Raw genomic sequence first — 11,369 nt, forward strand, 5'->3', positions numbered from 1 at the left:
TCCCCAGGACACCTCCCAAACTTGCTGTAATCTCCACACCCCAGTGCTCCAAATGACCCCAGTACTCCTGATCCCAGTGCTCCCAGTGCTCCAAATGATCCCAGTGCTCCAAATGATCCCAGTGCTCCTGATCCCAGTGCTCCCAGTGCCCCCAGCGCTCCTGATCCCAGTGCTCCAAATGATCCCAGTGCTCCCAGCACCCCTTCAGTGCTTCCCCCAGAGCAGGCCAGGCGTGGATGAAACTGCCTTTATTGAGAAAAATGGTTTGCTACAAATACGTCATTGAATTAATTCTTCTTCAAAAAACAGGACGGCTCGTTAAAAGTTCTAATTATGCAAAAAAGTGGTGGGTGACGCACTGGCAGGCATGGCCGGCGGGATCACGGAGAAATCCCTGGCACGGCCTGGCATGGCCCCTCACACCCAGGGCCTTAAAGTGCTTTACAAAAGCAGCTCTTGCTGCCCCTGCTCTGTCTCTGTGGGGCAAAAAGAAGGAGAAGGAGGAGAGGGAAGGAGCCCGAGGTTAACAGTGCTGGCCTCACAGCAGGGAGCTCTCAGAGGCTGCTCCAGGAGCTGAGGGTCCCAGCTGAGCACAGCACAGGGAAACGCTCCTGGGTCCCTCCTGGAAGATGCCAGGGGCTCTCCATCCCACCAGGAACACCCTCCAGGTGCCAGCAATGCTGGGCAGGTATGAGAAGATCCCATCCCTCCTCACTGGCCTGGCCCCAGAAAGGGGAGCAGAGCAGCTCCAGCCCTTTCCCTGCCCTGCCTGGGGAGCTGAGGGCTCCCTGCATGCTCCTCGCAGGGCTGCAGATCCCAAAATCATCCAGTACTACGAAAATCAAAATAAAACCCAAGCCAGTATTGCTAGAGCACAGCTGGAGCCAGGTTTTGGATAAAGCTGGGAAATTACCCAAGCAGGGAGATGCAGAGGGAGCCTCTCCCACCCCTCTTTCCCTGCACATCCTGCAGGAAGGCTCTCAGGAATCGCCTTGGCCTCATCTCCCATCTCCCTCCCAGCCTCTCCCAGTGCTCCAGAGCCAACTCCAGCAGCAGCAGGCAGGGCTGAGGGGAACAGGCAGGGGGAATGGGTCATCAGATGCTGTGGAGCACCTTGGATCAACAGTGCCCCATTCCCAGGGAGGGATTAGGCCAGGGAGAAGCAATCCCTTATTTCTGGGGAGATAAGGAGCTCGGTGCTGGGGCTGGGATTCTGCATGGACACTCATTCCATGGACAGATCCAACCCAGCTGCTCCTGCCCAGTGCCAGCGTGGCACAACCATCCTGCCTGCTCCCTCACAGGCAGAGGAATTCTGGTGAGGGAAGGGAAAGGTCCAGAAATATCCAGGAAAGGCCCAGAAATATCCAGGGATGTCCCAGAAAGATCCCAGCACTTCCTCTCACCTCAGAGTCCGACGCGCCGCTCCGGGATCCAGCTCCTGCCTCCTGCCCTACTCCCAATCCACGTGTAAGTTTGCTTGGGTTATTTGTGTAAAAAATAAAACTTTCTTAACAATGTTCCATAAAAATACTCCTGTCCATGGTGGCAGATATTGCAGTGTGAAGGGGAACAGCTTCTGACCCCGCTCTAGAAAACGTGGAAAAGGCCTCGCGCCGCTTCGTGTAGAAAAAGGCAAGGATTTGGTATCCCAAGAGCCGGTACAAAACGAGGAAGGGGAGGGTTTCCCTGGATGCTGGATGCCATCCTCGAGGGCTCCTCTGAACCACTGTTCAGTCTCATCCTGGGATTCAGGTGATGGAGGCAGCTCCAGCCTCCAGCATGGGGGTCAGGACAGCCTGACATCTCTAGAAAAAAAATCCTTGTTTAAAAAAAGATGCTCCGTGCCACCTTCCTCCTTTTTAAAAGGATGTGGCTGATTCCAGTCCCAAATTAGGGTGTTTTTGGCATCCAATCTATCAGTTTCAGGTACCTATTCTGTTGGAACAGAGAGCAGGGATGAGTGTGCCAAAAGCAGCTAATAACACATAGATCTGGACACAGGGATATGCTCTCAACACGGATATTAAACGCCTATCCAAGGATTGATCCCAGCCCTGCGGCGCCAGCTCTCTCTCCAGAGGTCTCTGCTCACTCACTGTGACAACTGAAGAGGCTCCACCTTCTCCAACGAGGTGGGATTTGCAGCGGGAACAGAGCAGCAGTGGGAGGGATCCCAGAGTGGGGCAGGGAGAGGGATCAGCCTCAGTTCTCAGAGAGGGACAGAGCCAGGGCTGCCTGCAACGCCGCCTCCTCGTCGATGTTGTAATCCTGAAAATCAAACAGGGGAGCTCAGGAGAGCTGGCACAGCCAGGGCATGCTGTGCCCATGGAGCCCTGCCTGCTCCTGGTTGTGCCTCCATTCCTCTGGCACACAGATCCCAGGAATGGCAGCCGTGCTTTCTGGGGTGTCCTTTGTGCCCACATCCCTCTCCTGCCTGGAATCTCCCACCTGGCAGGAGGGATGGAACATGCTCACACAAGCTGAGGCCAAAGGGTGAAGCTTTCTAGCAAGGCCAGGGGTTTTTGCAGAGCTCCAGGTTGGGATATTCCTCTGTAAATGCCTGGAGATTCTTTTCCCTGACATCTATCCAATAAAAGCAGGATGGGAACAGAGCCTCCCCTGAGGCCAAGGCTGAGCCTCACAACTGCCCCCCACACAAGAGGGGTCAGGGACCCCCCACGTGCAACAACCAGACCCCCCCAAACCCTGGGGCAGGGCTGGTCCCACCCCCTCCTCCCAAAACCACCAAGAAAAGGGGTTTTGTGTTAGAATTCCTCAGGGGCAGAGCTTAATGGAAAAACCCATTTTGTGGAGCACAGGAACAATTCTCTCTCCTGCTGGTGTGTGTGGTGTGTGAGTGTGGGGGTGTCAAGGGTGGGACACGTGTGTCCAGCAGGATGGGAAGGGCTGGTTTCACCTCCTGCCACAGAACATGGGGAAGGGGGTCCCCTTTTTTGGCTCAGGGTCACACTCACCACGAAGGTGTCGTAGGAAAACTTGTGCCTGTGGAGCAGGTGCTGCAGGAAGTTGGCACTTTTGTAGCTGGGGTCCCCCCAGGGCATGGCAGAGCACACTGGGCACACCTGTGGGGACATGGAATGGTGGCACCTGCACAGAGGCTCCCAGAGAGGTGAGGGGTGTCCCCCCTCCAAGCTGCATCCAGCCTGGCCTTGGACACTTCCAGGGATGCAGGGACAGCCACAGCTTCTCTGGGAACCTGTGCCAGGGCCTCCCTACCTTCACAGAGCAGGACTGCTCCCAGTATCCAACCCAAACCAACTCTCTGCAGTTTGGATCCACTCCCCCTTGTCCTGTCACTCCAGGCCCTTATCAATAGCCTCTCTACACCTTTCCTGAAGGTCCTGGAAGGCCACAATTAGGTCTCCCTGAAGCCTTTTTTTTTTTCCCCCAAGCCTGAACAATCCCAATTTTCTCAGCATTTCCTCATGGCAGAGCTGCTCCATCCCTCTCATCAACTTGGTGATCTCCTCTGGAGTCACTCCAACAGCTCCAGGTCCTTCCTGTGCTGAAGATCTCAAGTTCCCCACCTTGGTCAACCCAGAGGGAACAAGGAGAGGAAATCCAGCACCAGCTGGTTTGCAGGAACAGAAGGATGGAGGCAGCTCATTCCAGGGAGCCTCTAACAAAGCAGTGACAGATCCCCACCTCCCAAAGGGATTTAAACCAGCTGTGCTTCCACAAACATCTGTGCTGCTGGCCTGGGATGCTGCACCAGCTGGGGGATGGCTGGATTTCCAGAGCTGTCACACATCCCAGCACCACTCACCACTTTGTTGGGGTCATTCCTGTGGTTTTCCATGCAGTGCTTCACCAGCTCCTGCTGGTCCAGGTTCCGGGCCCCACAGTACGGACATACAAACGTGGAGCGGTTGGGAATGTTGCTGAAGAGAGCAAGGATGAGCTCAGATCTGAGGGGAGGCTGGATTGACTCCTTCCAAACTAACACAGCACAGGCCTGTGACAGCAGAAGCCAGCCCAGCCCCTTCCCATCCCACCTCCTTGCTTTGGTGGATCCTTCATCCCACCCCACGCTCCGAAACCCGGAGCAGCAGCGCCAGGAAGGAAAAGGTGCTGCTCTTCCTCCCAGGGAAAGGCACAACACACACCTGGATTTTAGGGCATGCAAGGAGGGACACGTTTCCCTACCCAAGGCACAGGAATACCTGGGAATAGGCTGGGATGTGGGGACAACTGGAACAAACTTGGGGCAGTTGGCCATCTGCTCCTGCACCTTGGCACAGGACGAGACGTGAGAGCGCATTTTGGCCAGGGTCACCTGCAGAAGGAGGACAAGAAACATTCCTGGAGGGGCAGGAACACCTGCCAGGAGCCAAGACAGGAGCTGGCTTTGCTCAGCTGAGGTGGGAGTGACTTCTGGCCCATGGGGGATGACCCAGAGCAGCAGGAATGCTGCACCCACCCATCCCTCCTTGCAGGATGGAGATTTGGGGCTGCAGGGATCTCCAGAAGTTCTGTCCCTGTTCCCTGGAGCAGAGCCTGACCCCCTGGCTGTCCCCTCCTGTCAGGGAGTTGTGCAGAGCCATAAGGTCCCCCTGAGCCTCCTTTTCTCCAGGCTAAGCCTTTCCCAGCTCTGGACACATTTCAGAGTAGGATGGGAACAATGGGGACAATGTGAACAATGTGGACAATGTGAACAATATGGACAATGTGGACAATATGGACAAGGTGGACAGGCAGCTTTACCTTCTTGCTGCAGCCCCTGCAGGGAGCCTTGTAGGATGAGAGCTGCTTCTCCACGCTGGAAGCCTTCTCCACCTTTTTGGGATCGAAGGGCACGCGGCAGAGCGGGCACAGCGGGGAGGGCACCTGCAGGCAGGGCTGCAGGCATTCCCCACAAAACCTGGGGGACACAGCAGCCCTGAGCACCCCGGGGACAGCAGGAGCTCAGCACCCTGCTCCCCAGGACTCCCAGTGCCCCAAGAACCAGGTGATGCCTGAAGTTTTAGCTTTTATGTTTCTCAGATTCTGCACTGCCTTGGCGTGTGACTCTGAATGTACAAGGTATTCCAAGTTCTCCTCACAGCTCAGTCACACAGAATAATCCTTTTCCAGCCCCAGAAGCAAGGACAAGCTGCAGCTTCAGCCCCAAAAAGTGCAAACAGGGAATTGAGGAGAGAATCTGGGAGGGTGGGACTGCAGAACCGAGACCTGGAATTGGACAATGAACCCCAAGATGGAAATGGACCCAAACTGATAAAAGTGTGAAAATTGCTGGCTTGGGGTCCATCTAGGGCAGAGCTCTTGTACTGCCCAAGGTGCATCCTTTGAAGGATTTCATTAAATCTCTATTTATTCCTTTAACACTGTCTAGCCTCTATTCCAGGTCAGCTTCTCAAGGCATCACAGGGCTCTGCTGGGAGAACTGGGAGCACTGGGAGCAGGTGAGCCCCCAGGGAGCTCCCTGCAGGCACAGACTATTCCACTGCTCCAAGGCTGCATCTGAAAGCAGCCAAAGCCAGTGCTGAGTATCCAGGCCAAGCAGGAGCCTGGATCACCTCATTCCAACGTCCTTACATCCCCAGGAACAAAGGGATCCAAGGGCTGAGGAATCCCAGCAGGGATGAGCAGGGGGGATCAGGAGGGGTCAGGGATCGCCCCCAGCCCCGAACAAGGAGTGAGGCGCTGCTGGAGCCCCAAACAAAACCACAGCCCCTTGGAAACGTCCCTAAAATCAGATGAGAAAAGGGATCGAGGTGTCCCCGAACAAGGGTTTGGGGATCCTGGGGACAGGAGCCAGGTCTGGGAGCAGAGCAGTGGAAGGGATGGGGATCCCGGTGAGGCGGGATCAGGGTCCCGGTATTTGACTGTGGGTGGGAGGGGGGTCCCGGTACTGAACCATCGCCGGTGTGGGCTGGGGATCCCGGTGTGGGCTGGGGTCACCGGGCAGAGAGCCCGCAGAGACAGCGGCCAGCCCCGCGTCGCGCCCGTCCCCGGGGCCGGCTCAGCCCGGGGGTCCCCGCCGCCCCCGCCCGGGCCCCGTCTCACGTGTGCCCGCAGCCCGCGATGCCGACGGCGCGGTGGAAAACCTCGAGGCAGATGGGGCAGCTGAACTGCGCCTCCAGCGCCTCGGCCGCGGCCCCGGGCCCGGGGGCGGCGCGGGGGGGCCCGGCCGGGCCCTGCGGTCGCTGCGCCGCCGCCACCAGCAGGCTCCGGAACATGGCGGCGGCGGCGGCCACCGGCGGGCTGGGTGCGACGTCATCGAGCTGCGCCGCGACGTCATCACCGCGCGACGGGAGCGCACCGGGACACGCCGGCACCGAGCGGAGCCGAGCGGAACCGAACGAGGCCGAGCAGAGCCGAGTGCGAGCCGAGCGGGGCCCGAGCCGAGCAGGACCCCCGGGGACTCACCGGGACCCACCGGGACTCACCGGGACCAAACGGAACCCACCGGGACCCACCGGAGCCGAGTGGCCCCGCCATGTGCGACGCGGCGGGTGACGGTGGTGGCTGCGGGGCGGACACGGAACCGCCGCGGCGCCGCCGCGCACCGGCAGACAGGTGTGAGTCCGGTCCGGCCTCGGCATGCACCCCCGGTACCCCCCGGTGACATCCCGGGTACCTCCTGGTGCTGTCCGGGGACCGGAGGGGCGGGTCCCGGTGTCGCCGGTGACCGGCCGTGTCCCCACAGCCACCCCCGAACGTGCATGAAGTGCGGGCAGGGCACGGCCGCGCTCGTCATCCGCGTCGGGGACCCGTTCTGCCGGTAAGGGACGGGGATGGGGACAGGGGGTGGGGACAGCAGGAATTGGGGACAGCAGAATTTGGGGACAGCAGGAATTTGGGACAGCAGAATTTGGGGACATCAGAATTTGGGGACAGCAGGAATTGGGGACAGCAGGAATTGGGGACATCAGAAGTTGGGGACAGCAGGAATTTGGGGGTATCAGAATTTGGGGACATCAGGAATTGGGGACAGCAGGAATTGGGGACATCAGAATTTGGGGATAGCAGAAACTGGGGACACCAGGAATTGGGGACATCAGGAATCGGGGACATCAGAATTTGGGGTCTCTGAGTCTCCAGAAGATGGAGGCTTGGGAGCTCTGGGGCTTGGGGACATCAGGGTCTGGAATAGTTGTTCTCAGGGATGTTGTGTCTGGAGCATTGGGATGTTGGGGCTGGGGACATTGGGGACTTCAAGGTTTGGGACATCAGGGCTTGGGGACATCGAGTTTTGAGAGCAGGGAACGGGGGACAGTAAGGTTTGGGGACGTGGTTCGTGGGGATCGTTGGATCTCTGGGATGTTGGTCTCGGGGACATGGAGGGGACTTTGGGCTGTGGGGTCTGGGGGTGGCAGCTCGGGAGTCCCCGTGTCCCCAGGAGCTGCTTCCGCGAGTACTTTGTGCACAAGTTCCGTGCCATGCTGGGCAAGAACCGCGTCATCTTCCCGGGAGAGAAGGTACCGGGAGGGGACCCGGGGAGGGACCGGGGGTGGCCCCAGGGCTGTGACTGTCCCCGCTGTCCCCACAGGTGCTGCTGGCAGTGTCGGGGGGCCCGGCCTCCAGTGCCATGGTGCGGCAGGTGCAGGAGGTGAGAGTGGGGTTTGGGGGGGCTCGGGGGGCGCACGGCTCGTTCCCCCTCACCCCACACCTCACCCCTCACCTCACCCCTCACCTCACCCCCCTCCTCTGGCAGGGGCTCAGCCGGGAGGCGGCCAAGAGGCTCCGCTTCGTCCCTGGACTGGTCTACGTGGAGGGTGAGGGATCCTGCTGCTGCTCCGTGTCCAGCTGCCCATTCCCAATCCATTCCCTGCTGTGTCCAACTGCCCATTCCCAATCCATTCCCTGCTCCAACTGCCCATTCCCAATCCATTCCCTACTCTCTGTCCAACTGCCCATTCCCAATCCATTCCCTGCTCCAATGCCCATTCCCAATCCATTCCCTGCTCCAATGCCCATTCCCAATCCATTCCCTTCTCTGTGACCCAACTGCCATTCCCAATCCATTCCCTGCTCCAATGCCCATTCCCAATCCATTCCCTTCTCTGTGACTCAACTGCCATTCCCAATCCATTCCCTGCTCCAATGCCCATTCCCAATCCATTCCCTTCTCTGTGTCTAACTGCCCATTTCCTGCTGTGTCCAACTGCCATTCCCAATCCATTCCCTGCTCCAACTGCCCATTCCCAGCCCATTCCGTGCTGTGTCCAACTGCCCATGCCCAATCCATTCCCTGCTGTGTCCAACTGCCCATTCCCAATCCATTCCCTCCTGTGTCCAACTGCCATTCCCAATCCATTCCCTGCTCCATGTCCAGCTGCCCATTCCCAATCCCTTCCCTGCTCTGTGTCCAGCTGCCCATTCCCAGCCCATTCCCTGCTCCAACTACCCCTTCCCAATCCATTTCCTGCTGTGTCCAACTGCCCATTCCCAATCCATTCCCTTCTCTGTGTCCAACTGCCATTCCCAATCCATTCCCTGCTCTGTGTCCAACTGCCCATTTCCTGCTGTGTCCAACTGCCATTCCCAATCCATTCCCTGCTCCAACTGCCCATTCCCAGCCCATTCCGTGCTGTGTCCAACTGCCCATTCCCAATCCATTCCCTGCTCTGTGTCCAGCTGCCCATTCCCAATCCATTCCCTGCTCTGACTGCCCATTCCCAATCCATTCCCTACTCTCTGTCCAACTGCCCATTCCCAATCCATTCCCTTCTCTGTGTCCAACTGCCATTCCCAATCCATTCCCTGCTCCAACTGCCCATTCCCAATCCATTCCCTGCTGTGTCCAGCTGCCCATTCCCAATCCATTCCCTTCTCTGTGTCCAACTGCCATTCCCAATCCATTCCCTGCTCCAACTGCCCATTCCCAATCCATTCCCTACTCTGTGTCCAACTGCCATTCCCAATCCATTCCCTGCTCTGTGTCCAGCTGCCCATTCCCAATCCATTCCCTACTCTCTGTCCAACTGCCCATCCCAATCCATTCCCTGTTCCCTGCCTCACTCCCCTTTCTAGCCTTGTTGCCTGTCCCATTCCTGGCCCCCATACCTGTTCCCTGCCCCATTCCCAGCCCCACTCCCTGCTCCCTGCCCCATCACCGACCCCCAGCACAGTGTCCCCTGCTCTGTGCCAGCCCAGGGACGGGGCTGGGGATGTGGCAGCAGCCCTGGCACTGTCCCTGTGCCTTGCAGAGGGAGCCGTGCGCAGGCAGAGCCCGGAGCAGCGGGAGCAGAGCCTGGCTCAGATGGAGACCCTGCTGAAGGCCACTGGCTTCCCCTACTACCTGATCCACCTGGAGGAGGTACTGGGGTGACATGGGGTGCTGAGCTGAGGGGACACACCTGGACAACTTCTCCTGTATCTCTCTCTGCCCTGCAGGCGCTGGAGCTGCCCCCATCCATCCTACAGCCGGGACCGGAGCGCACCAGCACGCCCGGCCCATCCGGCCCTTCCTACAAGGAGGCTGTGGACAGCTTCATCCAGCAGCAGCGGCAGGATGGGGACACTGGCACCTCTCTGCCTGGTCACAGCAGCCAGGACACGGCAGCAGGACCCTCGGCCACCCCCCGGCTGCCGGACGCTGCCCAAACCCAGGAGCTGCTCCGCAGCTTCGAGGCCGCGGGGACGGCGACGGCGCGGGAGGAGCTGCTGGAGATGCTGCGGTGAGGGAATGACCCTGCCTGGTGCCAGCTCCATGCCAGGCAGGCAGGGTGGCTCTGATCTGCTGTCACCTCGTCCCCAGGACCCACCTGATCATGCAGACAGCCCGGGACAGGGGCTACACCAAGGTGATGACGGGCGAGAGCCTCACACGCGTGGCCATCAAGCTCCTGACCAACCTCTCCCTGGGGCGCGGCGCCTTCCTCGCCGTGGACACGGTGAGCTGGGGACAGGCACCCACACCCAAGGGGGGACATGATGCCACCACGGGGGCGTGAATGGGTGGTGGCACAGTCCCCTGGCAGCCCTGCACCCACAGGGCTTTACAGACCAGCGCCATGGTGATGTGATGGTGGTGAGACCCATGCGGGACTACACGGCCAAGGAGATCGCCTTCTACAACCGCTTCTTCAGCGTCCCCACTGTCATTGTGCCACCCCTCTTCACCAAGGTAGGGGGGTCCCGTGGTGGGGAGCCCACACTCTGTGTCCTCACAGTGGGGACAGGACCCCCCAGTCCTGCCCTGCCCTCCCTGTTGGCTCCCACAGCGCCGGGAGAAGCCCAGCATCCACCAGCTGGTCGAGCGCTTCCTGCTGGGGCTGCAGGAGGAGTTCCCCTCCACCATCAGCACCGTGTACAGGTATGGGGGGTCCTCCTGGGGGAACTGGGGGTGTGGAGGGATTGGGGTGCACCCCCTCACCCTGTGTTGGCTGCAGGACCGGGGAGAAGCTGAGCCCAGAGCCAGCCAAGGCCAGCAGTGAGTCCCAGCGCTGCCTCCTCTGCCTCTGCGGCCTGGACACCATTGGGGGTGAGTGGGGAGGGCACTGGGGGGCTCAGGGGGATTTGGGGAGCAGCTGTGCACCCCTCAGTGACCCCCTGGCTCTTACAGAGGAGGAGCTGGCTCTGGAGCCCACGCTGATCTTGGAGGAGCCAGCAGCAGGGTGAGCACATGGGCTGGGGGCATTCCAGGATTCCACAGTGGCACTGCTGAGTGTCCCTGTCCCTGAGTGTCCCTGTCCCACAGGGTTGAGAGCAAAGCTGCCTACATCCCCCTGCTGTGCTACAGCTGCCGCCTCACCTTCAAGGAGCTGGTGAGGTTTTGGGGAGCAGGGGGGTGGTTCTGGGGGTGATGGGGGTCCCCAGACTCACAGCCCCTCTCATGCAGGGTCCCCTCGACACGCTGCCACCCTACGTGCGCGCCGAGGGCCAGCGCAGGATCCGCAGGTACCGGGGGTGGGGAGAGGGGGGCACCTCCCACCTGCTCAGCCCCGAGGCCGTGTCCATCCAGGGTCCATCCCTTGCAGAGCTGAGATGGAGAAGGACCAGGAGAACCAGGAGTCCAACAAGGGCTGAAGGGGTTGGGGACAGCTGGGGACACACTCCCATCCCACTGTGGCACTGCTGGGGCAGGTGCCACTCCTCAGGGATAGCCCAGAGGTTGCTGAGGATTCCTGACACCCAGGCAGCTGCTTTTATACCCCATTTCTGTCCCAGCAAAGGGCAGGGAGCACCCCCAGGCCCTGTTTATTGGGTGCTGGGGTGCAGGTCCCTGCTCTCCCCCACCTCCCTGCCCCAGCTGCCTGTCAGCCAGGGAGGCCTCAAGTTTGTTTTATTCGGTATCTGTATAAATAAACCATTTGAATTAATTAAAAAAAAAAACCAAAAAACAAAAAAACAAACCCGAAGTCACAAGTTGTCTAAAGTCCAACTGGGGGCTGCCAGAC

At 59.5% G+C, this 11,369-nt stretch overlaps 2 protein-coding genes across 4 annotated transcripts; one reads left to right on the forward strand and one right to left on the reverse strand.

Annotated features, from left to right (window-relative positions):
• Positions 1–233: 233 nt before the first annotated feature.
• Positions 234–6,208, reverse strand: RNF166 (ring finger protein 166). 3 transcript variants are annotated; one of them, XR_004419090.1, is made up of 7 exons: positions 6,031–6,208; positions 4,729–4,885; positions 4,188–4,300; positions 3,791–3,905; positions 2,979–3,086; positions 2,100–2,271; positions 234–1,808 (listed from the first exon to the last, which is right to left on the reverse strand). XR_004419090.1 is itself a non-coding variant. In XM_033070123.1 (6 exons), exons 1-6 carry the CDS (start codon positions 6,201–6,203, stop codon positions 2,206–2,208), a joined length of 732 nt encoding a protein of 243 aa, XP_032926014.1. In that variant the 5' UTR covers positions 6,204–6,208; the 3' UTR covers positions 234–2,205. The 3 variants fall into 3 exon arrangements, 1 of the variants encoding a protein (XP_032926014.1); XR_004419089.1 differs by having other exon boundaries at positions 234–1,938; XM_033070123.1 differs by having other exon boundaries at positions 234–2,271.
• Positions 6,209–6,292: 84 nt separating this feature from the next.
• CTU2 (cytosolic thiouridylase subunit 2) lies at positions 6,293–11,262 on the forward strand. The gene is made up of 15 exons (XM_033070100.2): positions 6,293–6,543; positions 6,674–6,748; positions 7,367–7,445; positions 7,517–7,576; positions 7,682–7,742; positions 9,177–9,286; positions 9,364–9,647; positions 9,728–9,863; positions 9,965–10,096; positions 10,194–10,285; positions 10,362–10,453; positions 10,535–10,586; positions 10,670–10,736; positions 10,811–10,869; positions 10,950–11,262. Exons 1-15 carry the CDS (start codon positions 6,464–6,466, stop codon positions 10,996–10,998), a joined length of 1,428 nt encoding a protein of 475 aa, XP_032925991.1. The 5' UTR covers positions 6,293–6,463; the 3' UTR covers positions 10,999–11,262.
• Positions 11,263–11,369: the final 107 nt, after the last annotated feature.

Source organism: Catharus ustulatus, chromosome 11 (assembly GCF_009819885.2).
Source record: "Catharus ustulatus isolate bCatUst1 chromosome 11, bCatUst1.pri.v2, whole genome shotgun sequence".
Taxonomy (NCBI): Eukaryota; Metazoa; Chordata; class Aves; order Passeriformes; family Turdidae; genus Catharus; species Catharus ustulatus.

What these genes read in the sequence shown, in the direction of transcription:
- RNF166 (XM_033070123.1), bottom strand. Translation starts at nt 6,203, where the DNA reads ATGTTCCGGAGCCTGCTGGTGGCGGCGGCGCAGCGACCGCAGGGCCCG. An exon ending in ATCGCGGGCTGCGGGCACAC is followed by an intron (nt 4,886 to 6,030) that starts GTGAGACGGGGC and finishes TGTGTCCCCCAG; the next exon opens with GTTTTGTGGGGAATGCCTGC. An exon ending in ACATCCCAGCCTATTCCCAG is followed by an intron (nt 3,906 to 4,187) that starts GTATTCCTGTGC and finishes TGCTCTCTTCAG; the next exon opens with CAACATTCCCAACCGCTCCA.
- CTU2 (XM_033070100.2), top strand. Translation starts at nt 6,464, where the DNA reads ATGTGCGACGCGGCGGGTGACGGTGGTGGCTGCGGGGCGGACACGGAA. An exon ending in TCATCTTCCCGGGAGAGAAG is followed by an intron (nt 7,446 to 7,516) that starts GTACCGGGAGGG and finishes CTGTCCCCACAG; the next exon opens with GTGCTGCTGGCAGTGTCGGG. An exon ending in TGCCACCCCTCTTCACCAAG is followed by an intron (nt 10,097 to 10,193) that starts GTAGGGGGGTCC and finishes TGGCTCCCACAG; the next exon opens with CGCCGGGAGAAGCCCAGCAT.